Consider the following 15,408-nt stretch of genomic DNA (forward strand, 5'->3'; position numbering starts at 1 on the left):
TTATCAGATACTCGATTAAACATGGGCCCATGAAGGCACTTGCTCAGCAGGCAGAGCAGAATCCATCTGACATGAAGGGCCTTCTCCCACCTTGCTCCATCTCCTCTTCCTCCTTCTCCTCCCCTCCCCTGCTAGAATCTCCCATAACTGCTGTCTAGGCTACTTCTGAAATCTCCATCAGGCCCCTCTTCACAGAATCTTATCCCCAAACCATCTTACCCCAGCTCTGCCTTCCGGCTTCCTCCTCTTCCACCCTGGCCAATATTACTTCCTTGCTCCAACACCTTCAGTAGCTCACAAATACTTACCCAGTTAAGTTTAGCATCTTCTGTCTGGCATTGGAAGCCCCTTCTCTGGTCTTAACTGATGCCCCCCTCCCCCGGCTCTCTGCTCTCTTCCATGTCTTCAATACCAGCACCTAGCTGACCTGCTCCATATTCTCTGAAAAAGGCCCATCCTTTCTGCTTCTGGGCTTTGTTCAGAAGGTGGTAGGAACCACCCAGCACACGTCCCTGGGTCCACCATTTTGAAGTCTCAGGCATGCTTCAAGTTCATATCACATGGGCTCTTTTCTTCCTTTGAATCTCATAGCTCTTTACTGGAACCTTTTTTCAGATGCGACGTTCTGTCTGAATTGCTTTGGGCCCTTAACCTCCTACCCTCTTGCTCAGAACTGAGTGGCCCAGGAAGCCGTTGTGGTGAGATAGATCAGACCCCACTCCTGGAGCAGGGGACCCCCCGGAAGGCAGGCGGAAGCCCGGGGGGACTGAGAGCTGGCAGCCACGCTGGACACAGTGTCCAACAGCGTCTGGGGTAACACTAAAACCGAAGCGCACGCCAGGGCCAGGCTGACAAGGGAACAGGGGCGGAGTTCAGGCATGGGAGGTGACTTCTTAGGTTAGAATGAAGATTCAAACAGCGGGTTCGAAGCCAAGCTGGAGACGTTCCTGGGAGTTGGGGGTGTGGCATGACCACCTTGCGGGGGTGGAGGGGGCTTCAGGGGGTGTGGGGCCAGGCTGGACTTCTTTACCACACCTGACTCACATGCCTGGCCCCTGTCCTTGTCTGACACTGCGGGCGCCGTGCACAACCGTGCACAACCGCGGAAGCCATGGTACACACGGGGCCTGGCACACGGGTGACAGAGCCATCAGTGTGCATGCGTGAGCAGTGGACACGCGGGGTGAGGCAGCACCAGGAAAGGCACATGGTGAGCTACAGGCAACGAAGGACCGAGACCAGAGAAGGTAGGGAAGGAGGGGACTGCCATTCCCTCACTGTCCTGGCCGCTCCTCTCGGCTTCCTCCCCTCCTGGCCCCATCACCAATTCGGAACCAAAGAGCGAGTTTGTCAAAGGGTTCTCCTGAGAACCCCATAGCGGGTCTCAGGCCCCAGTTTGAATTCTAAGCGACCTCTCGAGGATTGAGGGTCAGCCCTCCCCACTCCCAGGCCCTGCTCTGGAAACTGGTTCTCAAAATTAGACCTATGACAACAACCGACACTTTTCGATAGAACACGTGCCTGACACCATGCTGAGAGCATCACACGAGTCACTTCATTTAATCTCACAATAAACATGTACAATAGACCCAACTATTAGCCTGATGTAGAGAGGAGAAAATTGAGTTCAGAGAAGTTAAGTCATTTGCCCCTAGTCACACAGCTGGGAACTGGAAGAATCAGGATCTGAACCCAAGTCCATGGAGCCATCTACTGTGTTTTAGAGGAGCATGTTGGACAAAGAAAAAGGGGAGACAGGCTCAAGGGAAGGCATTTTTCTTTATGTCAGGGTAGGAGAAACCAGGACACGATTCAGTGAATGGGGAGGGGGTGGCAGAGGTGAAGTCTTCATTGTAGGAGCGAGAAGAGAGAAGGGTCAAGGCACAAGGAGGGGTTGACAAGGACGAGGGGGAGGAGAAGCAAGGGGAGGCGGCTAGTCCTGGGAGATAGAGGGGGACCTCAAACCCCTCCGCTAACCGAGAAGAAAGTTATGGAAAATAACCGAAAAGTACAAGGCAGGGCAGGAACTTGGCGGATGGATGGCGTTCAGTCTCTTGGCTGTGGGGACAGGCACTGCCTCAAGCCCAGGACAGGTCTGCAGGATGGAATAAAAGGCCCAGCTGAGCCCGCTGCCTCCCCTACTCTTACACCTCAAGCGTGGTAAACGAGGACAGCTTTGGCAAGAGCTTGGTCTCTCACTGATGCCTGTTTAGCCCCTGGCTTTCAGCTCATACAGGGAAGGGAGGGGCCTATTCTTTCCTCCATACTGGGGACGAATGAAGCCCCGTCGGTGCTGCCACGTTCTCTTCCAGAGGGAAGGGAGGTGCAGGGCATGCCGACACCTCAACACCTTGCCTGGCCATTACCAGCAGCAGCCCTTCACCCCAGCACTGTGGCTGGCCTGGGAGGGCTGCGCTCTTTGGAGGCTGGAATTTCTCAGGCCATCGAGCGAGCCGTTTATAGGTGTGCTCCAGGCTTCTCGCTGCGCTGGGAAGTGACTTATTGCAGCCTGTTATCTTCAGCAGCAGGTGGAACACCCTGGGCTGCACTCCTTCCTGCGAGCAAAGCCAGGTAATATCTACTGCCTCCAGTGAATAAGGTAACCAGCCCTTTCACAGCACAAAGGATGCAGCTCTCACCCAAGGTTTTTGTTTCTTTTTTTTCTTTCTTCTTTCTTTCTTCATTATGTTTGTAATTTTGTTTTATTATTTCCCATTGGAAAGCTGTGAAATGAAAATGATGCAATCTACTGCTGTGAAATAATGTCGTGCTCGAGTCCTTTTCCAATAAGCCCTGAGGTTTGCTCTGTGACGGCTTCATTAAATTAGTCGGCTCCATGGCAAATGGAAAAGTGCTCGGAGCTGGGGATTTTGCTAATCTGAGCTGGGCTGCTTGAGACCTTAGACCACCAGGGAGCTCAGGAAGTTGGCTCTGTATGCTCGGGGTGGAGGCTCCCACCCACCGCGGGGGACGTCCCAGAGGCCACCACGTGTGCGAGGCTGCCAGACCTCTCATGCGACACTTCGCTGTGCTCCTCTGTGTGCCAGATGCTGCCCAGGTGCCATCACATGCCAAGGGAACAGATAAGTCATGGCACTGTCTTCAGGAGCAATGTAGCAGGTGGGGAAAGGGAGGAGGCTTATCTTCCATGCAGGAAGACGAGGGTGGAGCGCAGGTAAAAGGTGAGCCTCTCCTTGAAGGCCAGTGGGACCCAGGTTACCAGATGCCAGGTGAATATACCTGAGATGCTTGCAGGGGAGACACAAGTGCACCCCGCTTGCCCTCCCACCACCATCCCCCAGAGTTTATGAGAACAGAGCCTCTCATGCCAGGCTCTGCTGCAGTATTAAAGATTTCCATTACTGATAGTTCTTTCCAGTTAGGACTTTCAGTATTAAACCCTGTCATTATGAAGTAAAATATGCACGATCTCTAAATCTATGTGTGTTATAACGAGATTTCATTGTTATAAATTTGTCTTCTCAGCTCTCCATTTCTGCCTTTGCTGTCTTTTTAAAACTCTAATGTCTGGTAGCTATAGCCAGGAGGTAATTAGGAAGTGGTACTAAAGAATCACTGGCTTATTCTTTCACTCACTCACAGAAATTTATGGAGTGTCTACACTAAGATATGGTCCCAGAGCCAGTGGGAAAGACAGTGTTGACGGCTAATTACAGCACTAAGGAATTTTGGTCTGAGCTGACACAGGAAGCTCCCTGCCACAAACACATATAAATATTGGATAAAATACAATAAAACAATTTGAAATCACGGCTGCATTTGAGAGGAAGAAAGGAGAGAGAAATTCCAGATTCTGAAAATGAGTGGGAATTCAAAATCAGTGTAGTGAATGAGAGCTAAAAGGGAATTGAAGCCAGATATCTATTATAACCAGGGCTGGGGTTTCAGCACCCAACTGGAGGCACATAGGAAGTTCATGAGTGGCTGGGGCCAGAGATGAGACCCTACACTTAGGCGTGTGCTTTAGAAAGTAAAAGTGTTAGTCACTTAGTCATGTCTGACTCTTTGCGACCCCACGGACTGTAGCCTGCCAGGCTCCTGGGTCCATGGGATTTCCCAGGCAAGAAAGCTGGAGTGGGTTGCCATTTCCTTCTGCAAGGGATCTTCCTGACCCAGGGATTGAAGCCAGGTCTCCTGCATTGCAGGCAGATTCTTTACCATCTGAGCCACCAGGGAAGCTTTAGAAGAGCTAAACAAACCCCACCTACCTACCAGTTGGCAGGGAAGCAGGACAACAATTTAGGTAAAGAAAAGATAATCTGCAAAGGATCAAAATCCAAGCTTGTGCCAAGCTTAGATGTGGGGTTCCACATCTTTCAGTGGAAACCACAACAGGAAAAATCAATGTACAAACTGGTTTGAATTCAATGGAAACCAACAGAGGCAAACTTGACCCTTCCCCAAGGCTTACTTCCACAGCCCAGAGGAAATGACGCTGGCTGGAATGAGCTTACACAGAGAAGTCACACAGCACATAAGAAAAGAAACTGCCAACAGAGTGAGCCTCAGATTCAATATGGCACCCAGCTTGGCCACCTATGCTGACCCCAGTACTACTGAAAAACTCCCATTTCTGTCCATCTGCTCAACACCATCATCCCTCCAACTCTAATCCAGGTACTAGAGAGTGCCTGAAGCCCCTGCTTCTCTCAAGTTCATAAATGTATAAAATGTATGCATGAATTTCCTTTCATCTAATTCACACACCACACCATTTACTTAGGAGCCCATATTGCTCACATCTGTCTGCATTAGCCAGATGTGATCCCTGGTGAGGGGTTTCTGCCACACTCAGTCACTTCCTCACCTGGCAGCGTAACGAGACTGTTCCAGAGCGGTGACTCTTCAAGCTCAGTTTCAGGTCTCAATCTTGCAAGCCTGGAAAACGTGAAGAGTAGGGGTCTCTTCTGTTTTCATACACTTGTATCATTAACAAATGTTCACCCACAACCACCAGTGACCCACAAAGTAAGCTCTCCAGGTTCCTGAATTCTGACATTCAAGCTCAATAATCAGGCTGACTGAGGCCTCTAACTCAGCACCTACCCAAAGACCTGGCCTCTGGGCAACGTTTGGCCACACATGCTCTGCTGTATAATTGCAGGATGCAGGCATCTCAGACTGGGGCAGGTTGCTGTCCTATCTGGGCTTCATCAGCTTTGTTTTGATTGATGGAGCTTTGGAACTGCTGCTATTCTTGCTTTTAAACCACAAATTACTCTTACTTTGGCTTCATCAGTATCAACTTAGTGAAGAGAGGCTGTTTGGATAACCCTACACAGTCACAGTGATATAGCTATTTATAAGAAGCTATTTGCATCAGGTTTTAAATTCTGCTTTCCATTAAGGAGGCCTTATGATGCACATCCTGCAGCTCAAATGTGAACCTTTGGTATCTCCAATAGCAGATTACCCCCTAGATCCTCCAGAGTCTTTGTTATCATCCTGGAGTCTTTCACTAGGAAGAGGAAGGTAACCCAGAGACTAAGCTTTTCTGCTACATCAAAGCAGCTGAGATTTTAAAAAAAATGTTTGCTCCTCTGGAATTCAGTTAAGTTCAGTTGCTCAGTCATGTCTGACTCTGCGACACCATGGACTGCACCACGCCAGGCTTCCCTGTCCATCACCAATTCCCGGAGCTTACTCAAACTCATGTCCATTGAGTCGGTGATGCCATCCAAACATCTCATCCTCTGTCATCCCCATCTCCTTCTGCCTTCAATCTTTTCCAGCATCAGGATCTTTTCCAATGAGTCAGCTCTTTGTATCAGGTGGCCAAAGTATTGGAGCTTCAGCTTCAGCATCAGTCCTTCCAATGAATATTCAGGACTGATTTCCTTTAGGATGGACTAGTTGGGTCTCCTTGCAGTTCAAGAGACTCTCAAGAGTCTTCTCCAACACCACAGTTCAAAAGCATCAATTCTTCAGTGCTTAGCTTTCTTCATAGTCCAACTCTCACATCCATACATGACCACTGGAAAAAAACATAGCTTTGACTAGATGAACTTTTGTTGGCAAAGTAATGTCTCTGCCTTTTAATATGCTGTCTAGGTTGGTCAAAACTTTTCTCCCAAGGAGCAAGCACCTTTTAATTTCATGCCTGCAGTCACCATCTGCAGTGATTTTGGAGCCCAAAAAAATAAAGTCTGTCCCTGTTTCCATTGTTTCCCCATCTATTTGCCATGAAGTGATGGGACCAGATGCCATAATCTTAGTTTAATGAATGTTGAGTTTTAAGCCAACTTTTTCACTCTCCTCTTTCACTTTCATCAAGAGGCTCTTTAGTTCCTCTTTGTTTTCTGCCATAAGTGTGCTGTCATCTGCCTATCTGAGGTTATTGATATTTCTCCCAGCAATCTTGATTCCAGCTTGTGCTTCATCCTGCCCAGCGTTTCTCATGTACTCTGCATAGAAGTTAAATAAGCACGGTGACAATATACAGCCTTGACGTACTCCTTTTCCTATTCGGAACCAGTCTGTTGTTCCATGTCCAGTTCTAACTGTTGCTTCTTGACCTGCAAACAGATTTCTCAGGAGGCAGGTCAGGTGGTCTGGTATTCCCACCTCTTGAAGAATTTTCCAGTTTTTTGTGATCTACACAGTCAAAGACTTTGACATAGTCAATAAAGCAGATGTTTTTCCGTAACTCTCTTGCTTTTTTGATGATCCAATGGATGTTGGCAATCCTCTGGGATAGAGGCCTCCATTTCTGTTTCCCTATGTCCTTGGGTGTCTGAGAGAGACCTATCACCTACACTGTGACTTCACAGGGTGAGTAAAAAGTAATGTCACTGGATCTTGGACAAGAAATAACGTTCCCAATCACCATTTAGGAGGACATTCACAGAGTGTGTGATGTGTCTGGCCCAGTGCTGGAGCTGAAGCAAGGCATGAGTCAGCTTTCCTGCCACCAGGGAAGTCCCAGATATGTAGAGATATGGAGGGAGACAAGGACTCAGATGAGGACAGCACCAGCTCCCTTAGCTATTCTAGTGCAGAATCTGCTCCCCTAACTTAAGGGAGAGGACGCTGGTGAAACTATCTGTTCTTTCTTCTCTGCAAGCCTAGTTTAAACCCCATGGACACATAGCTTAAGGAACCAACAGAACACCTTCTTCTATAAATGTCTTTACTATGGCCTCTACTCCTTTCCACAGTGGGAAGTGACACAGCCCCATAAAAGAGCCAAATTGTAACTAAACATGGCAATAGAAGACAAAGCATAAACAAATCCAGTCACCAGTGGAGATGCTGGGTGTGTATTTTCAGTTCTTCACTTTCCACAGTAACAGATTTTATAATGAGGAGCTTGAACAGCATCGCCAAAGGCTTTCTGGATGAAGGGGAGACAGACACCTGTTTAGTGTATAAGATGGGAGATGGATTCTAAAACAGATCCCAGTGACCCCCACCTCCTGGCACCAGCTCTTTTGTGAAATCCTCTCCCCTTGAGTGTGGCTGGGCCTATGACTTGCTTCTCTCAAACAGAATGTGGCACAAGTGATGGAAGGTAACTTGTGAGATGAGGCTGGAAAGGGCTGTCATTTCCGTCTTGCCAGCATCCTTGCCTTCCTGGCTTGCTTGACTCTGTTGCTGGGCTGGAGAGGCCTATATGGCAGGGAACTGAGGGCAGGTTTGGGCCAACAGTGAGGAACCAACAACCACTGCAACACCTTGACTGCAACCTTTGAAGTCAGCCTGAAGCAGGGGACCCAGTGAGGCCAGGCCCATAGAAACTGTCCGATCAGAGATGTGCTTTGCTTTAAGCTGCTAAGTTTTGGGGTCATTTGTTACTTGGTGATAGACAGCTAAGAGTGTTACTAATTGGCATGCAGTGAACTTACCTTGGCTGAGAATGTACAGGCACATTCTGGGAGCTTTTAAACAACATGGGTCTGTTCTTTTCTTAAACCCTAGTTACTAAGAATGGACAACCACAGAACCAATTCCCAGACCACACTGGGGACTTGTTAGCAGAAGAAACTCCTGAACCAATGGCCGCAGACTATAAAATCATAAGGGCCCACAGAGATGCCTAGGGCAGTGATTCCAGCCAGGGAGGAGCCTGGATCCTGCCCTGGATCCACTGCAGCAGGGTCCCCCCAGGTAGAGCCTGGGGTTCCTAAATAGATGCAGCACCCCTGGGTGAGAGAGACCATGCGTCCCCTGGGAGGAAATGCTGCAACTCCCCTACTTGACGTCATAGGAAATGAAGGATCAGAGAAGTTATATCTCTTCTCAAGGTTGCACAGCCTGTTGGTGGCGCAGGTTTCCATCTCCCTGTCCTCCTCTTCATCCATGAGTCCCCATCAGCCCCACGCCCCAATGCGAAGGAGAGCGTAACCTAGCTCTGAGCTAACCTAAGTGAAAACAAAGTAAGAGACACACAGACAAAACTTCTAAGGTTCTTTTATTTGTTTTGAAAACAACCTCCACTCTTCATCTTTCACTGGAGTCCTGGCCTAGTGACAAGGAAGGCTGTTCTTCTCCGGCCTCTTTTGTAAGACAGGGGACAAACATCAATACTTTCCATCAGATCTCTGCCTCCAGACACCACTCTGGGGCACACCCAGCCAGGACTGGAAAGTAACGGCATTGAGAACACGGGGCTCTGTCTCCGAGTTCCTCCTGGCTTGCATCTTTGCCTGCGTCCTCCCTGAGACAACCGCTCCCGTCCTGGGGGGTAGGCGGGAGCTCTGCATCCATCTCCCCATCCAGGGCTTCTGCTAAGCATACGGCCACATGCAGCCTGGTTTCCAGTCTGCGTCTCACCCAGGGAAGCGCTGCCCCATGGCCCCTGCTCGTTCCAAGTGCTTCCTCAAGAGCTCACCAGGTCCCAGTGCTGGCTCATGAGTGAGGACTCACATGGATTGACGACGACTTCCCTGCTAGTCTCAGCGCCGTCACCAAACATGTCTGTGTCCAGGCAGAGGTGGGACGCCATGTGCTCAATGCGGGAGCCAGTTTTGGTCCATTGCTGGAGAAACGGAGAGGGGAGAGGACTAAGCGGGATTCTCCGACTAAGGCCCTGGGTCCTAGCAACAGTATCAGGAGTTCCAGTGTTAATCAGAAATGCTGACACCACAGGGCTAGGGTCACCCAGAAACTTGACTTCATGGTCTCAAGGAGGAAGAAAGCTGCAACTAATTGCCTTACCAGGTATTGTTGCTGGCTTTTTTTTAAAATCGGATTAGAAAAAGTAAAAGCAAAATCAATATGTTTGCTAGGAAAACTCATTAGAAGGCAATAACTTTCCAAGCACTGGGCCAGAAAATGTGAAGCAAGTTAGTCACAGAAGCAACGAAAGAAATGATCCACACTCGGTATCCACACTATCATGAAGTAGTAGGCGAGAGTGGCTGAGGAGAGGGGGGCGGGTGGTGAAGCAGGAGGGGTGGAAGGGCAGCTCCCTGGGCCTGAATCTCTGCTCCTCCAAAGAGCTTCAGCACACGAGGGACCAAGCAGAGAGCGGGTCTTGCACGGCTGTATCCCACACCTCACCACACACGACAAGGAAGAAGGAGATGGACAGGTACGGGGGAACTACCGCCGACCAGGTGTCATGGATGGACGACTCAGTGAACTGCTTTAAACAGCGGCCCTGTATGATGTACATCGCCAGCTTCATTGCACAGAGGAGGAAACTGAGGCTCAGAGAGGTCCACTAACCTGCCAAGGGTCACACAGCTAGTGAGCCATAAAAATGGGCATTCCCACCAAACAAGACCCAGTTGGTGGGAAACTGGGTAAAGCCAACAACTTTGCCTCCACAGGAACCAGGCATGTCATGCATCCAGAGTGCTATGAACTTTGTGGGACGTCCTGCCAGAGCCCAAGCAAGGCCCCCGGAGGCAGAGGTTCGAGTCTTGCTTATCCTAGTGGTCCTGCAGCCTCTGTCCCAGCATGCTCTGGGATCCTGGTGGGCGTCTGAGCAAGACTGGGCAGTACAGGACACACGTGCAAGCAGAGGTCCGACGCGGTCAACAGGCTTTCACACGGCAGCTGATGGCTGCCTGGGCATCACGGACAGCACCAGAGTTCCGCTCCTCTCTCCTAGCCGGAAGGATGTCTTCTTTATCAACTCTCCCTCCTCTCTAGTCTCTCTCTTTCCTGCACACAGACTCAGACCTACACAGGCGGCCACCTCCCAGGGCGGACGCACTGAGCACTTACCTGTCTTTTATCTCCATTCTTGCAAACGACAAGAACCACCGGGGCGCCAGGGAACAAGGTGATAACTGACAGGCACAGCTCCTCCTGCAGGATCTGCTGGGTGTAGGTGAAGGCCCAGATCTGGAGAGAAGAGGCCAGGCAGGGTCACCTCAGGGTGCTTGGAAGCCACCCTGGAGGGACACCACTGTGCCACGTGTGACAATTAGCACAGCTTGGTGTGAAGCACTGGGGCAGGGGTCCTAGGAGGACCCCACTGTCAACAGGTCACCTGGGAAGATGCCACTCAAGAGTCAGAGATGCTCAGGTCACACCTCCAGGGAAGTCCTTGCCCCCAATGAAGGGGACCAGCCTAGGGCAGGCAGGTCACCTCTGGGAGGCAAGGAACAATTCTGGGCTTGGGCAGGAGACTGAACGACACCCCAGCTAAGTGTCATGGCCTCCAGTTTCTCTGTTTCGATGCGTGTCTCTTCCCCACACTTGACATTTAAAGCAGCCACCTGGCAGGTGACCAGGGATCCCCCCACCCTCGGCAGTTGTCTTTAGAACATCTCTTCTTTGAAAAGACATCCACATCAGTGCCCTGAGAACATGAGAGCTCTGACAACAGGCAGACAGAGGGACAAAGGGAATGGGGAGGTGTTCTGACGGAGGGGTGGAAGAAGAGCAGGATGGAAAGAAGAATGTCACAAGAAATGCAACTGTTCCAAGAGAGTGCACGCACACCGGTGCTCCAGGAGAAGCCAGCACTCGGCCCTGGGGCTCCTGCAGCTGGAGGAGCTGAGGAACTGGAAGGACGAGCAGAGATCTGGTGGCAGAGGGAAAGGGGCACTCAGTGAGGCTCACTATGAGAAATGAGCTCCAAGTGCTCAGACCAGAGAGCCACCAACAGCTGAAGCAGCCTGGGCCACTGCCTAGCTCTTAGATCAGGAGCAGGAATGCTGGCACAAAAGCTGTCAAACTCGAACCTTCAGGAGGTTTATCCCCAGGTTGTAAACTAGGGATAGAATCTGTCCTTTGCCTTCATCACAGGATAGAGAAGATTTGTGAATTGGATACCCCGAGGGGAGCTGCAGAGCAGATCCCAGTAAGCGCTGTACCCCTCCTCGTCCATGACACCCCCACTGTCCAGCTAATGCTCTGTTGCCATAGCAGGCCACCGGTGCCAGGAAAAGACCTAGACCAGAAAGGATTCCTGGGGAGTAGGATGGACATAGAGACGAACAAAGACTGGCTGTGAACTGAAAATCCCTGAAGCCTGGGATGGGTCCATGGAGGTTCTTCATACTCCTCCAATGAGTTCTGTATCTATTCAAAGCTGTTTTATAATAAAAACATTAGGAAATGCATAATACTCCTCTGGCCTAGTGAACATCACCATCTTATGCGTACCATTTGCCTTCCTCCAGGGTCAGCTGAAAGGAGAAAACACCCACATGCACAGAGGTGACACCAGAACCACGACAAGGCTACACCAGCTCACATTTCTTGAGCACTTACTGTGTACCAAGTGCTGTTCTGGGAGCTTTACACACGTTAACTTAATCATGCGACTCCAATCAGGTAGGTACTGTTATCATCCCCCTCTCATAGATGAGGAAGATATAGTCAGAGAGGTCACCCTAAGTCAGTTACAGGAAGTGGCCCCTTCACCCACTCTCCCCAACATCTCTGCTGTTGCTGCTGCTGGAATCATGTCTGGTTCCAGGGCTCTTTTATTCAACTTAATCTCTGGAGAAGATGTCTGTCTCTGAGAGTCCCTCCTCCAGGTTGTAAATATTAAAACTATAGATCAGTTCCTCCTTGACAGGAGACAGCTGGCAGCAGATTCTTCCTCTTGGCCAGCTTCCAACAGCGGCCCCTATGAGAAGGGAAACCAAGGTCACACCCCATGTGGGGGGCTGGGGAGGGGGGAGACCTGACATTGATGGGAACCGAGTGAGAAAATGAGTGGAGGCCTCCTCTCCGCAGACCCCACAACAGACCAGGGAACCTACGCGGCTCTGGCTCCCAGCCTGGGCTGCCCACTTTTACGTCCCATCTTGCCTCTGTCCCCACCGTGAACTCACAGCCTGTACCTCCCCACACGGTCACTCCCCTCTAAGGGGTCCCCTCGGGCCTGGGTGTGGGTACTAAGACACAGTCCATCCTCTGCACGGACCCAGGGAGAGAGATCCACGTGGGTCCTGAATCAGGTTCAGCAGTGGGTTCTAGGGTCCAAAACATTTGGGGAGAGTAATGAAGAAAGTGGACACAGGTCCTGGGTGTGAGCCCAGACAGTCCCTTGGCCAGTGGAGAGGGGAGAGAAGGGTCAGTGTTCGTGGACAGGGCTGCCCGGGGGCCGTTTGCCTCGGCCCATAGTACAACTGACCTCAATGTTAGACTTCCGCATTGTCGGGCAATGAGGCTAAACACACAGTTAGCAATGTGGAAAGAAGATGAGGCTCGTCGCTCTGTCCTGTTACCCGACCACACAGTTTGCAGTGAACCATGAATTAGTATTTTAAAAATAAACCCTGCAATTATCTTATGATCACTATAATATACCGGCTTTGTGTTTTTTTGTTAAAAAAGTTAACTGATTAAACACAAAAACTTAACATATACCACAATTTCTGGAAACCCATTTTGGCATTTCTTTTTAAGTATCTTAGGGGCTTCAAAACCCAGAAATGCTGGGGAAGGCAGGTGGGAGGGTGGGGAGAGGTGGTCCTTGTGCCCCGAGACAACCCCCATCCACAAATGCCTTTCGGGAAGGAACGCACATGATATACTGGGGGGCTGGGGGCTGAGCTGACCACCCCCCAGGGAGGTCAGACAGGGATCGAAGCCCTCACACCACACGGACTTTCCATTAGCTGGTGCTTTACTGGCACTCAGAATAATCCAGTCTTGCATTTCCCCAGAGGAGCGCAGCCGAGAGGAGAGAGGAGAGAACTTAACGGGAAGCACAACACAGGAGCAGGCAGGGCAGGAAGTGAAGAGAGGGTTTCTGATTCCCATTCTGTGGCCTGTCTGGCTTCCCAGAATGGCCGGTGATGAATGGGCTTATTAAATGAATCTCAGAGTCAGAAATGAATTGGAGAAGGCAGCACTGGTGGCTCAGGCCGGCCTGGCCTTGATCGCCAAGCACTGACAGCTCCGTCTGGGAGACTGGAGAAGTCCCAGCCCCCACCCCAGTGCACACAGACAGCCACATCCATGGGAAGACCCCAGAGGCCATCCTGGAGGCAGTGTGGGCCGCCTTGCCCTGCTCCAGGACAGATGATGAGGGACTGAGGAGGAGGGCATCTCCTGGCCCTTGAACCGCTTTGCTCCTGCCCTGAAAGATGGGGGCTGATGATGGGAAGGGTATGGTCCAAGCTGGACCACCTGCAGGCCTTCCATGCTCAGAGGAAGTCTCTGGAGCTGCCAGTGTAAGTGAAGATGGTAGTGCCTGTCAGTGGGGAGCAAACCTCTCTCTAATAAATGTCCATCTGGCCACAGCGCCCAGGCTGGGGCTCACCATCCTGCATTGGATGGAGAAGCAGAGAGGAAAGAAGTTCTCATGAGGAGATACCTGAAGGAGCAAAGTGCTGAAGGAAGCAGGCAGGAAGCTAAGTCAGGGGCTCAGCCCAGGGTTTGACGCTAGAATGGTCCAGAGTCACCTCTAGCAGGTAAGAAGCAATAAATCTAGGGTAGCATTTCTCAGTTCAGGTGTTTTCGTCCCCAGCCACCTACCCAGGAAACATTGGGCAGTGTCTGAAGGCATTTTTTGACTACTATGACTAGGTTGGGGACATTACTGGCTAGTAGGTGGGGCCAGGGATGCTGTTAAACATTCTACAATGCACAGACAGTCCCTACAATGACGAATCATCTAATACCAATGCCAATAGTGCTGTGGTTGAGAAACCCTAGCCTAGTCCAAGAGCTTGGTCTCTGGAGGCAGGTGGCCCATGTCTGAACCCTGCTTTGGCATGACTCTCATATGACCTGGGTAGCCTTGGTCAATTTATCTAAGCCTTGTTTACACCATCTGTGAAATGGGGGTACTGACATGGTTGTGATTGTTGTGCAAGTGAAATAAGAAGATGCACGTGGAACACCGAGCCACAGGCCTGATTCCTGGAGCAGAGTCTCTGTGAACAATGTTTTCCTGACATGTGGGAAGGAGGAGTGTTTGGGTGAAGACAGAGGAACATTCCCAAGTTGACAGAAGTTAGGAGGCTGTGTTTTCCTTTAGGCAGAGGTGCACCTCATTTTCTGCTGGTGGTATGTTTCCATTTCAAAAATTCCGAAGAATAAACAACAGGGAAGAAACAGAGGATGGGAGTCAGCCCTGCTGGCTGTTCTGTGATTAGGCAGCCACAATTAAGTCAATGCTGAGGGGTGCTCCTGTCCTAGATTGTCCACTTTCATTGTCTACGTGACCCTCACAGCCACTCTGGGAGGTATATACAATTTGATGGGAGGGGGACTGAGGTCAACGGGTGCTCTGGGCAACGCCAGGAGCAGAGCCCAGGGTTGACTGTGAACGTGGGGCCCCCTCGGTGAGATGGGATCCGAACATAGCACACCCAGGGCCATGGGTTGGCCTTGAACCTCAGGCCACACTAGGCATCACACTGGTCCATCAAACATGCCCTGGAAGCCCACTTCAGACAAGATGTTGGGCATGAACGGGTGGATTCAAGTGAACATTCAGTTTAGCTGACCTCTTGGTGCACCTGTATAGCTGTGGGATCCCCCAGATGCACTGATCGGCCGTGCTGGGGGCGGGGGGATTCACCGCCCTCAAGGACAGAGCTCAGCCACGCCCAGGTTGGGGCCCTCTGACCAGGGGAGGCTCTGGGACAGGCCCACTCCTTTAGTTGGCATCTTCACTAGACTCACTCTGGAGGCTTCATTTCCAGTCCATCCTGTTCTTTCCTCCCATGCTGTGAGAATACACCCAGTACATACTGTGTTGGGCCCTGGAGTGACTGCCAGGGCAGGAATCCTGGTTCGCCTGTTTATGAACCCCCAAACCTGGATGAGTTACTTAACTCTGCACCTTAGTCTCCTCATCTGTGAAATGGAGGTAACAGCAGCCCCTTCCATGGAGGGTGATAATGTGCAGACAGGTCCAGACGGTGCTGGCCACGGACCAAGAGCTCAGTTACTGCCTGTTGGTTGCGATGGTGCTGGATGCCAACAGGAGAGACGGCCCTGGAGGTCTCCCTTTGGAAAACTGCC

General features: G+C 50.8%; 1 protein-coding gene across 2 annotated transcripts in view; it reads right to left on the reverse strand.

Moving 5' to 3' along the window:
- Positions 1-8,484: 8,484 nt before the first annotated feature.
- Positions 8,485-15,408, reverse strand: part of GALNT14 (polypeptide N-acetylgalactosaminyltransferase 14) — a 218,040-nt gene continuing 211,116 nt past the window's right edge. For both annotated transcript variants that reach the window (XM_065927237.1, XM_065927236.1), the window contains 2 exons: positions 10,195-10,314; positions 8,485-8,998 (listed from right to left, as the gene is read on the reverse strand). In XM_065927237.1, the coding sequence (XP_065783309.1) occupies positions 8,869-8,998; positions 10,195-10,314 (250 nt within the window). In that variant the 3' untranslated portion in view covers positions 8,485-8,868. The remainder of the gene's footprint in view (positions 8,999-10,194; positions 10,315-15,408) is intronic.

This window comes from Muntiacus reevesi, chromosome 3 (genome assembly GCF_963930625.1).
Source record: "Muntiacus reevesi chromosome 3, mMunRee1.1, whole genome shotgun sequence".
Taxonomy (NCBI): Eukaryota; Metazoa; Chordata; class Mammalia; order Artiodactyla; family Cervidae; genus Muntiacus; species Muntiacus reevesi.